Source organism: Mesoplodon mirus (assembly GCF_964341445.2).
Source record: "Mesoplodon mirus genome assembly, chromosome: 8".
In the NCBI taxonomy this organism is placed as follows: Eukaryota; Metazoa; Chordata; class Mammalia; order Artiodactyla; family Ziphiidae; genus Mesoplodon; species Mesoplodon mirus.
In genome coordinates this window covers 60,591,705-60,610,696 of record NC_138984.1, presented here as the reverse complement: position 1 = coordinate 60,610,696, position 18,992 = coordinate 60,591,705, and the positions used below count along the sequence as shown (strand labels likewise).

Genomic DNA, 18,992 nt, shown 5'->3' with positions numbered 1-18,992 from the left:
GGCTTTAAGTACTTATTAAATAATATTTATTCCTAAAATATGTACCTATAAAATTAAATGAGATTGCAACATACAATAAAAAGACGTTTCTCTCTAAACTCCAATTGATTCCATTCCTCACAGATACCTCTCCTTGTGTTCATTCTGCTTTTACTGTTTTCTACGCTCTCTTTGAACCCTCAGCTCTTCTCTCTGATGTGTTGATATGCTTTTCCCCAAAGCTGCTCACTTTATCCACTTTCTCTACCCACTCATCCCCTTCTTGTTATTCTCTCATTCCCTACTGATATGGGAATAATAGGATCCCAAGGCTGTCCTTACAGTATAATCAAAGTATGAATTTCCAGGAGCTGGAAATTGCAGACCATTTTTATTATGTTTCTATAATAAAGCCAGGTAACATCGAGAGAATTAAAATGGCTTTTCCCTAGCAGATAACTTGGTAAAGATTTCTTCCCTTGGTTCTATTGTTTTAAGAGACTGGGAGCTGAAAAGGGGAATAGATTCACCAATCCTTTTTCTGGAAACACCTCTGTCTTTTACATGATATATATTCCCCTAGATCCTGGGAATATGTTGTAAACTTGTAACAGAGAGTGATGAAGCTTCACATTTCTATACAATATATTTTTTGAGATTCTGCACCTACTGTACGTATCTTTCAGGGAAAATGACCTTGAATGAATAAAGTCACAGTCTGAAGGAAAAACACCCCTCAGATAGACTAGCATAGAAATGATGAGTCAAATGGGTTTTGTTTTGTTCCCCTTAGTAAGATAAAATAATTTCAAATGAAAAACAGAATGTTGAAATATAGGAATCAAAGGTCATCTTAACACTGGAGGTGTGTCTGTTAATTGTTCCAGGAAAACCAGTTAGGCATATTCTGTGCTGAACAGATACACGTGGAAGATGGAATATCACCATGTGCAAGTAGAAACGCTGTTTGCTTCACTTGGGTAATGTTGGGGGCTTACCAAAATATGTTCTGGCACAAAATCTACCAGCATGAATGTTAGGAGGGTTCTAACACTGTGAGTGCTGATATTTTATGAATGTTTTATCACTGGCGAGAAAACAAGAAGTTTGCAATTGAATCAACAACATGTCAGACAGAAAAAAATATTAAAAAAAGAACATTAGTGGGAATTATTGATGTCCCTACTGTGAAAACAAACTGAAGTTAATAAGAAACTTGATCCTCTTAACTGATTAACAAAAGTCAAGTTTTAATTTCATAGCTTGTCAGTGCTGTTAACTTGAGCACTGGTTGTGTAGAGGGTACAGTATTGGGGGAAATTGCTGTATATTCAGTTACCCACCTCTTTTTTCGACAGCTTCAATGCACTGCTTTACAAACCGCGGAACTGTGGAATTTTCACGTTCACACACTGTGTGCAGATGAGAGCCAAAAATTTGATCTGCAAAAGAAACAAAGATGAGCTTCATTAAAATCCAAGCTTGCGTTGTTCTTTAATTTGATTCTGTTTCCATATCCACTGAATGATGAAATCTGCATCTTGCATAGGAATCGATTTTTTGCTTTAATTCCAAAGTGTCTATTGCAGACATACAAAGGCCCTAACTCCCTTCTCTGTGGAACAGGACTCCGGCCCCAGAGAAAGAAAACTAACACTCTGCCATCGATTAGGCAGGGATGACTGAGTAATTTATAGTCTCTCTGGGCTTAACTTTGTTGTCTATAAGATAATGACAAGGAATTAAGAAAACTTCTATAAAATAATTAATCTTAGCGAATTAGGGTCTTAGTGTTTGAGAACAAATTTGTCAATGGTTATCAAAATTATGATGTTGTTAGTATATGTAGAAGATTCACCCTGTGGCTCAATGATATTCGAAGAAAGCAAGTTCCCGGAGACTTACTTTGAAGTGAATTTCTTCACATCTCTCCTGCCTTGAATGCCCTTCCTCTTCTCTAATCTAAGTATCCCCTTTCTTTTAGGGCTCAGCTCAGATGGCTCTTTCTCCATAAACTCTATCCTTCCTATCTCAGCTTTATGTCTCCTGTAACATAGGTTCTTTGGAATACCAGTTCTTCAGGATGTTAATAGGCGATGGGGGGGAAAAAGCCTGTAATCAAAATGGTTTAGCCACATTGGGTTAAACAAAGTTAAACAGGTTTCTTTCATGTGTACTTATTTTTAGAGCCTGTGTTATGCCAGTGTGCACTGGGAATCTCCAGGCGGGACTGGAGGATGCATTATTTCCCAAACTTATCTGAGTAAGATCCTTTTATTTCAAAGGGCATCTCTCCAGACTAATGTTTCCCAGAACACACTTTGTGAAATTCTAGCCTAGCCCTCTCATTTGGAACATGATTTATGCTACCTTGCATTGTGTATTTACACTTATAATATATGGAATGTATTTTCTCAAAGCAGATTCTGAGTGCTGCATTGCTTATATGTTCTTACGGTCACCAGTGCCCAGCACAAATGTGGGTCCATGGTATTCACACAAAGATTTTTTAAAACTGTGTTAAAATATATATAACATAAAAGTGTCCATTTTAACCACTTTTATGTGTACAGTTTAGTGGCATTAAGTACATGTGCATTGGTGTGCAACCATCACCACCATCCATTTCCAGAACCTTTTTAAACAGCATAGATGCTGATTACTGATAATGAAGCAAATATTTAGTAGGTTCAAGGGCTTCCCCTCTCGCACAGAATGAAATCCAATTCCCTAACATCACTTCCAAGGCAGTAAACGACCTGACCTTCCACCAATTAACTGATTTCATTTGCTTCCTCTCTACTCTCTCCCGCTCATCACTTGCCTGCCACCACTCTGTTGACGTTGCTGATTCATGTTCTGCCTCAGGGACATTGCACTTATTATTTCCTCTGCATGGAGCTCTACTGCCCTAGCTCTCTGATCAAATGTCACCTTCTTATTGTAGCCTTTCCTATCCACCTTTAAATAAAACCTGGCAACCACTGCCAAGAGAACTCTCCATGCTGCCCCACCTTACTTTTCTTAGAGCACTTTTCTCCACCTGATATATTAGATTGATATGTTTACTGGTTAGTTGCTTCCCTTGCTTAGAATGCAAAACCCAGGAGAGTAAGGACTATTCCTATTTCCTTTATTACTGGATCCCCAGTAACTCGACAACGTTTGGCATACATTAGAAGTTCAATAAATATTTATTGAATTATTGACTGTAAGACAGCATCTTAATCATCAGTGGAGGTCTTCAATGCATTTAAAACATATTTTTAGCAGAAGTGGGGAGAAAAATATAAAATGCAGCATAACAGAATGCTAAATGATGCATTATTACAAAGGGGTAGTCAACATGGACTGTGGTGAGACTTCAAGAAAGTCACGATTTTCATCCATTTCTCAGAAAAGGTGATGGCTTGAATTGAGAACTTAGCAGAGAGGGAAAGAATTAAGGCTAAAACACCAATAATAATGTACTTCAATATGGAAATGTGCATTTTCTGCAAGAGAGAGGAAGAAGATAAACACAGTAAGATAATGTAGAGAAGTGGGAAATAATCATAGGTATTTGTTTTGAATAGCTGGTCAAGTAACAAAGATTTGTTCAAAAACAGTGAGTCACCACTATAAGAAAGGATAAAATAAAATATTACTTAAGAAAAATAATCCAAAACTTCAGATTTGATCATTTAATTTGGCCAGAGGTTATAGTCAGGGGGAATTGTTATAGAGTAGAAAATCCTTTAATAGCAATCATAATTCAAATGAATTTCACAAATATTTATTATCTTCTATACTTGTAGTGATGAAGTAGGCATATTAGGTTGTGAAAAAGATATCAAGAAGTCATAATACTGTAGGGCTGAAAGAAATAGTCAAATAATATAAAAAATAGACTATAACAGGTATCATAAAAGGTACTCAGTGCTAAGCAGGATGCTCTATAGTATCGAGTTTTTTGTGTCATGTAGTGCAGATGCGGTGTTTGGTGGGGGCAGAGTGAAGGGAAGTTTGTGAGATGGAGATCATTCCAAAAAGAGAGATTCCTGAATGGAGTGGTGTTAAAATCTGGAGAGAGGTTTCTTTTGTTTGTTTATTTTTTTTTTTCTTCTGATAGGTAGATACAGGAAGATGAAGATGAAGGCATTCTAGTGTATTTACCGTTTCATTCACTCAGTTATTTACCAAAAAAAAAAAAAAAAAAAATTCTGAGTGCCTGCTTTGCATCAGGACCTAGGAATGGCACTGGTAACACAATAACCAAGACTCAGTTCCTATGCTCTAAAAGTTTCTTGTCTAGTGTGGGCATCATATAACTAAACAGGTAAGAACATATCGTGAAAAATACTATACCTGGGGGAGAACAGATGCAATGGGAGCATGTGGCAGGGCAATCTGAACAGCCTTGAGTGCACATGGAAGACTTCCCAAAGAAGAAATGAATCCTCGAGGATAAGTAAGACTTAGATTGGAGAGGTAAGAAAGAGGACAAAAAGGGCATTTGGAGAAGATGGAGGAGAGGCAAACAAACACATCAATGATGAGAAGAATGTGGTGTGCTGAGGAAAACATTCACTCTTTCTTATTTAAGAAATCTTGATGTATTAAGCTTTAAAAGGAGATGAAGATTATGTTATGAAGAGTCTTAAATATTAAGTCAGGTAGGTAATTATTCGAGAGTGTGCAAATACTATCGATTTCTTATACACACGCTATTCCCCTCCCAACTTCTTTCTTGTTTTTAAAGTCCACTCATAAGACAGAACCTGAAAGTGTTCTCCATTGACTTCTGCTTCCCCTATAGCTTTAGTTAGTTTAAATTAGATAGTTCTAGTTGGTAAAATGTAAGGGAACATGACTTGGGAATCTACAAGAGAAGATTTTTTTCCCTGATAAACGGAGAGGGGTATATGAAGACATTCTTTCTTTCTTCCTTCCTGCTTTGAACATCACTGTGCAATCATGCAATGCCTGGAGCTACAGCTGCAATCTTGTCACCATGAGGCAAGAAGCTTGCAAACAAAAGCTAAACATGATTAAAAAGAAGGTACAAAAACCTGAGACCTCAACAATATTGTTGAACTTTTAAACCTATCCTAAAACACATTCTCTAGACTTCCTGTTATATGAATATAAAAATAATTAAATATAATATAAATAATTTTTAACTGGGTATTCTATCACCTGTAACCAAAAGATTCATAACCAAATTGGGGGCACAGATCGTGGGGAAGACTGAACACAAAGAGATTTGTTAAGAGGCTAATGTGATTGCTTGGGAAGACCAGAATCAGGATAGGCTTGTGGTAAATTTAATCATCATTAAGAATTCATCTCATCTTCTCTGAATTAGATTCATACATTCACCACCTCTGCCATCTGACTGTGTAGTAAACTCACTAGCGTGGGCAACATTTATTTTCCTCATTTCACTGCTATAGGGCTTGGCCATATGACTTGCTTTGGACAACGTAGCATGTGTAGAAATGATGTGTCAATTCAAGACTGAGGTCTTCAGACACATTACAGATTTCTACTCATCTCCTTGCGTCTTCACTATTGCCAAGACAAGAGTTTCCCTGGGTAGCTGCTGCCCCTTCGGTCTGGGCTCCAGAGTAAATACATATAGCACAGAACTGAGGTCAACCCTCAGTGAGGAGACAAGTCCAGTCAGACCTACAACTTACAGCAGAGCTGTCCATTCAAGCTTGCCCTAAACTATCTGACCCACAGACACATGAAAAATAAGTGCTTTTTGCAGTTTGCCACTGAGATTCTATGTTTGTTTGTTGGGCAGCAATAGCTTACTGATAAAGATGATAATAGGAGTCTGGATTTTTGGTGATCTAAGCTATGCTGTGAGAATGAAAACAAAGAGGGGTGACAGGACATGGAAACCAAAACTGGGGAGCAAATAAATAGAGAAAAAAATCTAAATTTGGTTAGAACGTGGAAATATGCATTCGTTTAGAGTCAACCCTAAGGAGGAGTCTCAAAGGAAATTTCTCTCACCTTAAAATTTAAACTCATTATGTTTTATGTTATATTATGGCATTTCTTATTATGTATTCTCTCCAGATCAATTCAATTCTATTTAATTCAATTCAGCAAATATTTCATAAGCACCTACCATATGCAGGGCATTGTAAAGAATGCAAAGATTGACATTCATCCATAGCTATCTATTACATGCCCACCGTAGCCCAGACAGTGTGCTCCATCCTAAAGATGCAATGATCCATGAAGCATGATCTCCTACAGTGTAGGGGGAAGAACAGCTCTCAAAACCAGTTATAATATGATGTGATTAGTGCTATTGCAAGGGCGCTCAATAATAAATAAAGAAGATATATTTAGCCAGGCAAAGGTCAAAGTACTTTATATATTTTAACTTATTTAATCTTTATAACAATCCTTAACACTTTGGTGGTAGATACAATTACCATCCTGATTTTATAGGAGAGAAAACTGAGGCACAAAGATATTGAGTCGTTTGTCCATAGTTACAAAACATCAGGCTCTGGGGGAAAAAAAAAAAGATAAGGACCTGAACTAAGACAATGGAGAGATGGGGTGATTCAGTGGGATTTGTAAACTGGATGCAGGAGGTGAGCCAACCCACCAGGCAAAGAGGACTTTCAGGTTTTTTGCTTGGTTGAAGGAGACTAAGATGCTGAAAACTGAGGGTTTGGAGAAGAAAAGAGAGATTGATATTTAGAAGTTAGGATAGCATTTCAGACACAGTAGAACACTGATGGGATATCCAGGTGAAATTCAGAGACTATTGCTGATCATAAGGAAAATGGCTTTCCTAGAATGAAACTGAGAAGCAGATGTTTGTGGTAAAGATTTGAAGAGAAGGTAAGAAGTAGAGATAGCAAATAGACTCCCTGTTTTAGAAGTTTAGTGGTGGGAATTCACTAATTATAAGGAAAGACGGGACTTGGGGAAAGATTTTCATTTGGGGTGGATAGGAGAGAATTTCGATTGCAGAGTGTTTCTGATTGCCAGAATGCTCTAGAGGGGGTGAGGTGCCCTTTTGGCTGCTTTCGGTTGCTATAATGCCTGGGGTGGGGGAGGTGTGCTACTGCCACTTACTGGGTGGTCCAGGTAAGTGCAGGCAATCCCTCACTGGGAGAGAAAACAATCCTTCCCTGATTGCCAATAAGGCCCTGGTGAAAAAAGAGCTTAGATATGTTGAACTTCATTAGATAGAAGGGAGACGTTTGCTTTCACTAGTTACCAGAAAGGTCAAAAAATTCCATCTCACTTATATCCTGCCTTTAAAGTGGCTATACTTACCCAAGAAGGTATGGCTCTGTAGTAGAAGGACCTAGCCTTCCAGGTAAACCTGATTGAATCAAAGGTTGTCATGTGGCCCAAGCTGGGTCAATGCAATTCGCCCTGCAAAAGTTTTAGAATTGGAACACTACAGCCTGAGGTGGTATCAGAGACACTACCTGCTCCAGGGATTTGAATTGAAAGGCTGTCTAGATTTAGACACTGCAGGGCAAAAGCAGCCATTTGGGGAGATGGTGATGTGCAATGAATGAGTGTTACTGAAGCTAATATGCAGAGAGAGAGGTGAATGAAACAGACACACCTCAACTTCTCACTTCCTGATGCCTAGGCACCATATATGGTTGCCATGGAGGTGCATTAGAAGTTAGAGGGGATTTCAGTTTAATGCAACTAGACAAATTTGGTTAGCACATGGATACAGCATTGTCTACAAGGTTTCAAAGAGGGCTTACAATCACAATAGAAAGGACCAGCCTTGGGAAAATAACTAAATGAGGCCCCCTGTTACAGATGATGCTGGTTAGGAAGAGTATGTTGTACGTCTGTTGGTTTTGCTGGCCCTGGAACTATTCTTCTATCCTCCGGTAAGAGCACCCTGGTTTTCCTTTGGGGATGATACTTTCTCATTCTGCTGCCATTTGTTTTGAGTAGTGCTGACCTCACCAGCTCCAGCTCCAGGGATGAACATGCATTTCCTCCCCCGGCCGCAGTAATCGGTTCAGACATGAACACATGACCCAGTTGGATCTGGGCAAGCAAATCCTGAGGCTTCTTTTTTTTAGTGCTACTGGGAAAGAGGAGCCCTCTTGCTATAGGAGTTGGTAAACTATGAGGATATGAGTCTAAGCTTCTAGAAGTTATATTGCCAGCTTCTGGGAAAACATACTGGAGAATTAAGCCAACAGAGTGGAAAATAGCTGAGGGATGGAGGAGATAAAGATTCGATAGCATTTTGTGCCCAGAGGTCCAGTCATGCCTGAAGCTATCCTTGTCCCTTGGACTTTTCAGTTAAGTAGTCCAATAAATTCCATTCCTACGTTTGCAGTTTGTATATGTTTCTATCAATTACAACTAAAAAACAACTTGACTACAACATTAGCCTTCAACATTACATGGTGAATTATATAACGTGGAGGAGATGGTGTTATACATGAAACGACTTTGCAAAGTCAAAAGTGCTATCCAAAGGAAGTAAATAATAGAGATTTAGCTTAGACATCATTGTCCAATTTAGGGGCTGTTGTAGGATTGCCACCCATCTGTAACTCTGATACAGTCCAGAGTTTGATACACCAAGGAAGACTATTCAATTATAGGAATGTGTTTGAACCACAGAACCTTCTATCTTAAAACCATGTAAAGAAAGGGGGAGGGAGAGAGAAGGTGTTTTGTTTTCTTGGCAAGCATTGATGACCTAGCTTTTGCCCCCTAAACTTCCATGCTTGCTAGGCTGGCACAACATTAAAGATTATTTCTGCTTTTCCCCTCCTTATGGCATTCCAAAAAAGGGAGCCGTCCCAGAACACTGAGCTCCCGGCTCCCCATCTATAGTCCCATCTGTGGGCTCACTGGTAATCCTTTATTCCTCTCTTAACAACTTTTTGTATTTAGAAAACACCTCTTGCTAGGGGTGCCAATATTTTCAGAGTGCTCTGCAAATGCCTATGGCCTTGGCTGGTGTGATCATTACATCTTTGTTCTCCTGCTTCAGCGCTTGTACCAGGGGTGGCAGGCAACACACTGGTTGGAGAAAATCCATTTTCTGTAATTTTTCTTTGAAAGCATCTTTTGGTGAGAAAAACAAATAGACCTTCCACATGACTGCACTTACAAATCATGTTGTTTACATAATGAATTAGAGTTTAACTAGGGAATGGTGGTTTTTAATCTTTAAGCTCTCAAACTTTTGACTGATTTAGTTAGTTCATCAGCATAACCAGTTTAAGCCTCCCAGATCACAAATTAGCTTCATTCTCCCTCATCTCTGCTATATATTTTTTGACAAAAAATGAAAAGAACACCCAGTAATGGGATCCTTGTCAGTTAGATTCCAAATGAATCAAAACTATGAGGAAAACTACTCAATAGAGGCAGTTAAATGTTCAAATAATGTGACGGTGTTATCATCATTTACGTAGGGAGACAGTCTCCACATACTTTTCAAAATGATGTTATTCTGCTTTCAGGACAGAGGCCTATTGCGGCCACTCTAGTGAATTTTAAAGAAGAAAAACAAATTACCTAGAACTACATACATGAAGAAATAAAGACGGGAAGAGAAAACAACAACAAAAAACTGAACTGTTTGGACACACACACATATTGGATAATTATTTTGGTAAGGAGGCATATTCATCAGGATTTTGGCTACAATAGAAAAAAAAATCCACTGTGGCTATCTTAAGCAAAGAAAAATTTATTCAAATGATGGTGAAGGATGGGGGTAGGAGGAAACTGAAAGAATTTACTGAGAACTAAAAGTAATTTATAACTGAATCACTTTGCTGTACACCTGAAACTAACACAACATTGTTAATCAACTCTACTCCAAAATAAAATAAAAAATTTAAAAAAAATTAATTGTTAATTCCTCAAAGAAATTACTGGAGGCGAGGGACCAGTCTTAGAGATGTTTAATCCAAGGTTCTCAGGAGATCCACAAAATAAGAAAAAGGAAATAGAGCAACTGCCTTGTAACTCTGAGAGCTGGGTCAGGATGCTATATGCATTGTCACCTCCACCACCAGTACTGTCCTAGTGACTTCTGTTCATCAATTACTCGAGATCTGAAGTTCCAATAGACAATGTCCAATGGGGTTGAGATTTTGTCTAAAAAAATGGGTTGAAATGAGAAAAAATACAGTCCATGTAGCTTCCATAGTAGGTAGCATTCACTTGGAAATTTTCTCCCTCTGGACTGCCACACACATGGGCAGATCATTTCCCAATAGGTTGCTACAAGGGCAGGGCAGTGGAGAGTGGAGGGCTAAAATAATATTCTCAACACAGGTAATTTCAGCAATTTAACTGATTTCATCTTTGATTTTAAACTGTAAGTGACATTTGGTTTTCCTTTTGGGAGTAGGTTTCCAGACCAAAACTTTCAGATTGCTTATGAGGGAATCATATTTCTATTCTTATATTTTCTCCACTTCCATTCTTACATTTTTCTCTTCCTCACCTTTAAAATACCCACTATATGAGCCCCCATCATATAACTTTCCCACAACTTTACTGAATAGTTTTGGAGAAATAGGTGATTTAAGTTAAGAACTATAGTTTACTGATGGCTTATGTCTTTGAATTAAGATGTGGAAAAATACGTTTAATGCTAAAACACTAGCACTGAACTTAATCTGTCTTAAGTGCTTCGGAAGGTACCGTATTGTCTTATGATGCCTCAGGGCTTTGATTAAAAATATCAGCTATTGCTTTTTGTTACACAGATATCAAAAATTGGGCTGATACACAGTTGAGTCTCTAATATACACTGAAAGTAAATCTCTCTCATTGCCTTGTTTACTTGTGATTTCTTTTCTCCTAAGAGTCAAGTACAGGGAAAAGCTTAATTATTTTAACTTTTAGGTAGCTTGGAATCTAAATAAATAGGAATTTAAAGTATATACACTTCTGTGTATAGTTCCTCCCACATGTTTATTCATATTTTTGGATCTCATCTACTAACAGACTTTAAAGTCGCTGGTGGAAAATGATAATGTCTACTCTGGAAAGACTGGCCTGGAGGAAACTGGCTTAGGCTCTAGGGGGATCTTCTCAAACAAGGGTAGGCTGGGGTCTGCAGCTTCCAATAGATGTTGGACAGTTGGCTGCAAGGGTGGCATCCTTTGACAAGATCGGCCCAAAGATGAGTGTCAGAGACAGGCTAGCTGCCATCCAGACAGTATGGTGAGTTCTTCCCCAGTCCTTTCCATGTTTTCTCCTTCTTCCCTTTTCAGGCTTCCAGCCGTCTCCATATTTCACAATTTCACCCTCAACCCCAAACAATGCTTCTATGAAGTACTTTTTGGGCCCTTGTTTTAAGCTCCTAAACTCATTAAAAATAGATCTCAACTCAATTTTGGTCCAGTTAATGCAATGGACACATTGGTGGGTCCACTAGTCAGGAAGGAATTTGTATCTTAAATGAAGAGTTTATTAACCCAAATGTAACAAGGAGAATAAAATTTTTCTGTATTTGTCTCCCCTAGGCAACACTTTGCCCTATACTTCTCCTTACCTCTGCTTACCCAGAGCAACACAATACATAAATTACACACATACACACACACACCCTCCCCTTATATGTGTGTGCACAGAATCACAATACTAAAGAGAATGGTTTGACCAAGTGAATGTTACTGCATTTTTGTATTCATCCATTCAATCTATCCATCCCTGAATATTTTTCAGTGCTTTTGGAGGATGGAATAATGAACAGAACACTCTGTCTTCACACAGTCTGTATGTAAATGGGGGAAACAAACACATAAAGACATTAACATGGAATGCAATGTCAGATGGTGATAGGTGCTATGAGAAAATAAAGCATGGCAGGGACATAGAGAGTAAGAGAGAGGTGTTGTCAGGGCAGACATTTGCTAGACAGTGGGGTTGAGCAGAGACCCAAAGAAGTGAAGGCATGAGCCATACCAATGACACAGGCAGAGCATTTCATCACAGGAGTAGCAAATGGGAGTAAGTTGCGTACCTTGGAGGAGCAGCAAGAAGGCCAGTGTGGCTGGAGTGAAATGATAAACAGGAAGTATGGCTGAGGATGAACCTGATAAGGTAGCCTGGGGGACAAAGCAGGTAGGACCCTATAGGTCACAGGAAGGGCAACAGATATTATTTTAAGTATGATTTTATTCTAAGTAATTGGAAATTACTGAGCAGGAAAGTGACTTAAAGTGATTTATGTTTTTAAATGATCTTTCTAGTTGCCATGTGGAGACTATATGTAAGGGCGTCAGGAAAAGAAGCAGAGAGGCCAGTTGGGGGCTGGTGAGATAGTCCAGTGAGAGATGATAGTGCTTAGGTAGGGTGGTAACAGTGGAAGTAACTGAGAGTGGTTGAATTTAGAATATATTTTTAAGATGGGATTTGTTGATGAGAGTAGAAGAGACAGAATAGCATGGAGGGTGACCCCAGCTGACAAAGAGCAGTGGTATTTCCTGAGGTCGAGAGCACGTGGAAGCCAGGAAGCCAAGGGTTGCTCTAGGTAAATGTGAGATGTCTACCAAACATCCTAGGAGATGTCAAATAGATGTTTGAACATGCAAGACTAGAGTTTCAAGGGTCTGGAGTTTGAAGCTGAAGTACTAAGTTTGGAAAGCTTGCAGATGGAATCTGAAGCCACAGGGCTGGAATATTTCAGCCCTGGAATATTTGAATAGTGCTCAGTAGTCTGTGAAGGAGAAGGAAAAGAAAAGAGAAATCCAAAAACTTAACATAGGAGTAGCCCAACATTGTGAGGCTGGTGGGAGGAGCAGGCTCTACAAAAGGAGCACCCACGGGCATAAGAGTTTCCACAAGAAGGATGAGAAATTGTAAATAAATAGCAATTCTAAAACCACTGAAAGATTTCATGTCCTGCTTCCTTTCTTTCCTATCCTCTTTTAGGCAATAATAAAGCAGAGCAAAGTAAGGTGATCTCTATCTACCAGAGATAATTCACAGTCTCCTTGGAAGGTATTAAAATATTCAACCAATGAAATTATAGTTTGGGGATAAAGAAAAGAGAGGACTAATTCAGAATGAGGAAGACAGGGATGGATTTACAGAGTTGGTAACTTTGAGCTGGAGGACTAAAAATGAATAGAAGTTTACTATATAGAGTAAGCTGGAGAAGAATATTCAAGGTGAAGGAAGCTTTACACAGTAGAACAAGACAGATGTAATTTCTTCCTCTTTCCTATAGAAATATATGTATTTCTATTGCATCCTATTACATTCCCTTCTGGATGCCAAGTGAAATATATATGAATGAGTGAATGAATGAATGAATGAATGAATAAGAGAAGAGAATGTATAAAAGAAAGTGACTTTTATGTAAAGATTGTGCCACGGTCACTTGAGTATGAAAGAAATATATTTCAGTTTAGTTTGCATTAGTGCATTTTGGATGACTGACATGGCCAAATTTTGCTTAGCAAAGACTGATTATTTATATTTTAGGTTGACAATACTTTCTGTTTTTCCTTTGCCTGTCCTCATTTTATTAGAATTACACAGGGGTCTACAAAAGGAAAAGGGAATAAAATTCAAAGATGTCAAACTTTGCTACCTTAACCCTATTTGTGTACATTTTATGTTTTTAAAATAGAAAACTGTCCATGGAATTCAACTGCTCAAGCACACAACTTACTGCAATTATTCTGAAATTAAAACTTTTATAGGTTTGGTTGTCTACTTACTTTACTTAGTAGGAACTCCACTGCAGTTAAAATTACCGTGAAATCAGTACTTTTATTTCTGTTTGAGTGATGAGACTAAGAAGAAAACTTGATACATAAAATTTCTTCAGATATTTGATTGAATTAATTCTAAATGATTTAATAAAATTACCTTTTTAGCCCAAACAAATATGGACTAAAGTTGGAAATGTCATTCAGTGATCGATAAAAGTTGAAAGTTTCTTCTAGGGTGGAGAAGGCGTGGAAATTTTGACTCACTCTGGATTTAAGTAAAATCTAGGAAAGAACAATGTACTTTTCCTAATATCGGCATAGATTTGTTAGAATCCCAGGTGGTAAGACTTCAATTTATTTGCATGAATGCATAGTTCAATAAGAAAAGATTCAAATTTAGTTGGAGTAAAACTGCTTAATGATTTCAAATATTATGTGTAATATATTAATATAATGGGTTTGAATATCTATAATGGAGTCTCTTTCATTTGGGTCTTAAGGGTGTTCTCACAGCCACTAATGCTGAGTGCTAGGTATATACTGAAGCACCTAAGAGGAAATCACTTTAGGTTAAAAGCACTTTCTCTTCTCAGCCTCGGGTTAAAAGCTATTTCAGGATTCTGTTAAAGGCATTCTTTGGTCCTCAGCTTCAGCTTAAAAGCTGCTTTGAAGAAAAGTGCTTTGAGGCAGGTAAAGGATTTTATAATAAACCATATTAAGAGCTGGGGAATCATGTGGCTCTGTGGAAGTGTTGGCTAGCTCCATGGAGGTGTGGTGTATACTCTGCACAGGTTTGCCTGTTCCCTGTGGTCCACTGATTATTTTATGCAAAGAAACTGAAAAACATTTCCAGGAATATAATTGGAGAGAAGGGGTTATGAGCCCAAATTTAGAGGTCCATGATGCACACATTTCCGAAAACATTTTGTCTCTTTTGGGTTTCCAGTCAAACACGGTGTGTATTTCTTTTTCAGCCCTTACTGTAGAAAGCAACTATGCAGTAACATTTCTAAAACACCTTATCCTGTCCCGAAGCTGTCCACAGAACTGAGTAAATAGATATCTCCCTGGGAGATGCACTTTGCATATTGCACATGAAAATGCAATATCAGTTTATTTCATACTCTTTATTTATATTACTTTCCCAGCTAACAGGGCCTCCCATGGCGGGATGGGCACACTTAAAGATAAAATGGAGTACCTCAGTTGGGTCTGCCTACTGAATTGGCAGAATGATGGTCACCACCCAGATGTCTAATTGCAGGTATTGTTATTCATTGGTGAAAACACAGTGACTTGAGAGGAATTTTGAGCTTGTGGAGGTCAATGGGAATTCTGAGAGATGGCAAAATGGTTTATGTAACCCAGCTGAGTCCCAGGGAGTAGATCTGAGTTCTGTTGAGGAAAGGGCCTCAGACAGAATGGAAAGAAGCTGTTTTCTCACTTTGTGAGATTCAATGCCTAAGCGCTATTGCTTCAGGACCTAAAATACCAAGTGAAACGTGCAGGTGGCTGGGGAGAAGAACATTCTTACTGTTTTCTCTGGAGACAGACTGAACCCAGAAATGCAGTGGAACCAGAGGAATCAAAGCACTGTATGGCACCCAGAAGTTTTTGTAGGTTTGGAAACTCCTGGACAGTACCTAGGCAGTGAAGCAGGCATCGACTGGAAGATGCTGGCTGCCTGTGGCCTGGTGAGGTGCCTTCCTTGGCCAGTTTGTAGGCAATGGGGTATCAAAGAAGAAGAATCAAAGGAGAAGAACATGAGGAGGGCAGTTCTCCTCAGATGTGATACATTCCAGGTGCTCCCAGAAATAGCTAGGGAGAGCTTGGAAACAGAGAAAGGCTGAATTGTTATGATTATACAGGTGGGAGCCATGACTTGTGATAATTGTGCCTTAATGTCAGTGTTACTTCACTCATATTCACAGGCTGCTGGGGCATGGCCCATTGAGGTTATATAGGAATTAAGTAAAATTAATTCCATAATATAGCTTTCTAATACAATCAGCCCTCCACATATGCAGGGATGCAGAACTGGCAAATACAGAGGAACGACTGTACTATGGCATTTTATATACTGGACTTGAGCATCCTCAAACTTTGTATCTGCTGGGGTCCTGGCACCAATCCTTTGTGGATAGTAAGGGACAACAATATATATTTTCACTGGTCTTTTAAAATGGAGCCAAGTTGGCAGGGTATGGGCATGAATTTTTTTTTTTTTTGATATAGAATACTTCTTCCTAGGCAGTGTCTAATTTTGAAGGAAGGAATCTTGCATTATACATCTTCATGGGCCCAGTATCCAGCCCATCACTTACCACATGGTGGATCCTCAATAAATGTTCATCAAATAAATAAAAATATATAATGGGTACTGAATGAATAATAAAATTGCTTATAAAATAAAGTACAAGCTCCTTAGTCTGGCACTATGCAAAACACCTGCCACAACGACTTCTCATCAAACCCTCTGCATTTCATCCAAGCCACCATTCCCCATGCTTTCCTACAATTGGGCACCTTGGATGTCTTACCCATTTCCTCACATATCCAAATGCTCTAAGTCAAGATTAAGTTCAAAGACCATAGAATAAAATAAATATTAATCTTACCCACACTTTTTCCACTTGTAATTTTCCCAAATCTATAGCCTGAATGCCCCTTGAAGCATTTGACATTTGATATATTATGCCGTATTTGTTGTATATTTTCCCCCCTCACTCACTTCTTGGCAGATTCTGCTTTATGTAACTTTGTATCCTCTTAGAACATAGTGATTTAGAGAATATGTATGAGTAGGCAATATGAAAGACCATCAAAGCTTAAAGAAATGCAAGCATAGTTCTTTTGTGGTACGTAGGCCTCTCACTGTTGTGGCCTCTCCCGTTGCGGAGCACAGCCTCCAGACGCGCAGGCCCAGCGGCCATGGCTCACGGGCCCAGCCGCTCCGCAGCATGTGGGATCTTCCCGGACTGGGGTATGAACCCGCGTCCCCTGCATCGGCAGGTGGACTCTCAACCACTGCGCCACCAGGGAAGCCCAAGCATAGTTCTTTATTCTCCTCATTGGATACCGCATGCAATGCTACAAGCACAGCGTGAAGCACACAGAATGCTCAATATATTGGCTTTTTTAATGCAATGTCACAAAAATCTCACCATATTTTATCTGGTTTGCAATTTTCAGAATACCTACTCTGCATTCAGGACAAGGTGAACTTGCAATATGCAATGCAATAGTAAGAGTAGAATTAGGAGTATAAGAAAGGATAGTTATTACTTGCTACGCTGATTGTTCTTTATACAGTATCAACATTCCTAAAAGGCATTATCTGGAAAGTGTTAAGACAGAAAATTTCATTACCTTGCCTTAATTCACAAAAAAATAAGTAGCAGAGCCAAGACTAGACTTCAAATCTACTTCAAAATTCAGCCATCTTTAGGGCTTAATGACTGTAATACATTGTTTCCCTGAGTAAAGTAGAATACATATAGCTCTTTCAAATAGCACAGTGAGAGTTTGTCACTACTATCTCATCACTTCACACCACATGTCTCCAGACCCAATAGGGAAAATAGTCTTTCATATATTTCATTATTTCAAGTGTTCTTTATGTACTTAAATATCACACAAAACTAAGTACAGTTTTGTATTCAAGTATCTCTTTTTCCCAAGAATGCACGGCATTGCTGCATTTCTTGGAAGATATTCTTGGAGTCTAGGATTCTAGGCTGGTGATAATGGAGCCAACAGCCTGGGACCCTTGTCCAGCAGAGGCTGCCTCAACCACTCCTAGCCTCCAGATGGTGTGGCAAATGGATTAGCACAGACTCCTTCTAGCAGATCTCAGTTGAGTGTCTGCCATTTAGCTCAGTAGGCAAAACTGAAGCTCAGTACACATATCCATGGCAGCTTCTCAGAATCAGAGAACTGCATCTGGGAGACAAAAGCCTCCTCTGGGCTTTTGGTAGTGCTCATACTATAATAACTGATTGTAGGAACAAATGGCTTTGGATTATCACATGGAAGTGTTTTCCACTAGAACTTTACACAAAAGTACTTACTGCCTTCTCCAGAATTCCTCAGATTAGATGTCCCATCTCCCTAACTTTCTCCAATGTGCTATTTATTCTCTATCTTCTTTCTGGTCCTGGACCAGGGTTGTGGTCTTTGTTTCTCCCACTATCTACCTCCTGCCGATCAGTCCCCTCTGAGGTCACAGTTCCCTGGCCAGGGTTTCTGCTTCCCATTCTGTCCTCCGCGATGCAGCATGAGACAGGCATATATCTACTAATGTAGTGCCCTGGTATGTGGCACTGTATGGTCACATTTGGAAAGCTTATATTCCTATACTGCATAGCCACCCTTGAAATACTTTCTCCATATTACTGTGGCATCTTGAGTTGAACATAACCTCACACACAGATGTAATTGTCTCTCCTCTTGTGTGATGGACAGTTTATTTCTAGCCAATATTACTTTTCTTCAATATTATTCATTCATACTATAAACATGTGATCTTTCTGATTAAAGAGGTATGCATACAAGTGTGTACATGAATAAAAAAACCTTATGCTAGAGAATTTGAGACATCTGACATCACTGGGAATACTGCCTTTGATGAAGAGATGATCTAACCTTGCTTTTTTTCCCCCTAAAATGTTTGACTTCTTCAGCTGGTAATTATGTAAACAGATTTATAAACCAAAAAGGGCTCTCAATTCCTCTTTTGACATGTTAATTGTTTCTAAAAAACATTAAGTGAGGTCCTGTCAAATTCTTTACATAATATTGAATGTTCTCCTATGCTAATTACTCTTTTTAAGATGGAAAAATTGTAACATGCTCAGGGCTCCAGTGCATTTGAAATGTAGAGTCACAAAAGATGTAAATACAGTATTTCACTGTTCAGAGAAGGAATGTATGAAGTGGTGCAAATGATGAGGGAGTCTGGGTGAATAATGGCTTTTCTGAAATTTAGATTATTTGGAATATCAAGATACAAAGATATCCTCAAGACATTATTTCCAGACCATCTGCTTTCTTACTTCTCAGCCTCTAGTGCATCATAGATTCCACCGTTGTGAGGTTAACTGAGGCCAGTCCTCTTCCGCCTGCATCATTTCTTTTCCTTCTATGAGTCTGAGTTCCAAGTTCAAAGGGATAAGTTAGGAGTGATATATTCAAGTTAATGACCCTCACATGTGTTTAACTTGGACGACATCTCCTCTAAAATCTCCCTCCTGTCTAATATGGGTAGATAAGAAAATCATTAAAAAATTGGAGCTCAACAACTGCTGAAAG

The 18,992-nt window shown here is 38.8% G+C and overlaps 1 protein-coding gene across 2 annotated transcripts in view; it reads right to left on the bottom strand.

Moving 5' to 3' along the window:
- The window catches only part of ARHGAP15 (Rho GTPase activating protein 15), a 618,249-nt gene that overhangs the window by 226,376 nt on the left and 372,881 nt on the right, over nt 1–18,992 (bottom strand). For both annotated transcript variants that reach the window (XM_082630937.1, XM_082630938.1), the window contains exon 10: nt 1,323–1,421. In XM_082630937.1, the coding sequence (XP_082487063.1) occupies nt 1,323–1,421 (99 nt within the window). The remainder of the gene's footprint in view (nt 1–1,322; nt 1,422–18,992) is intronic.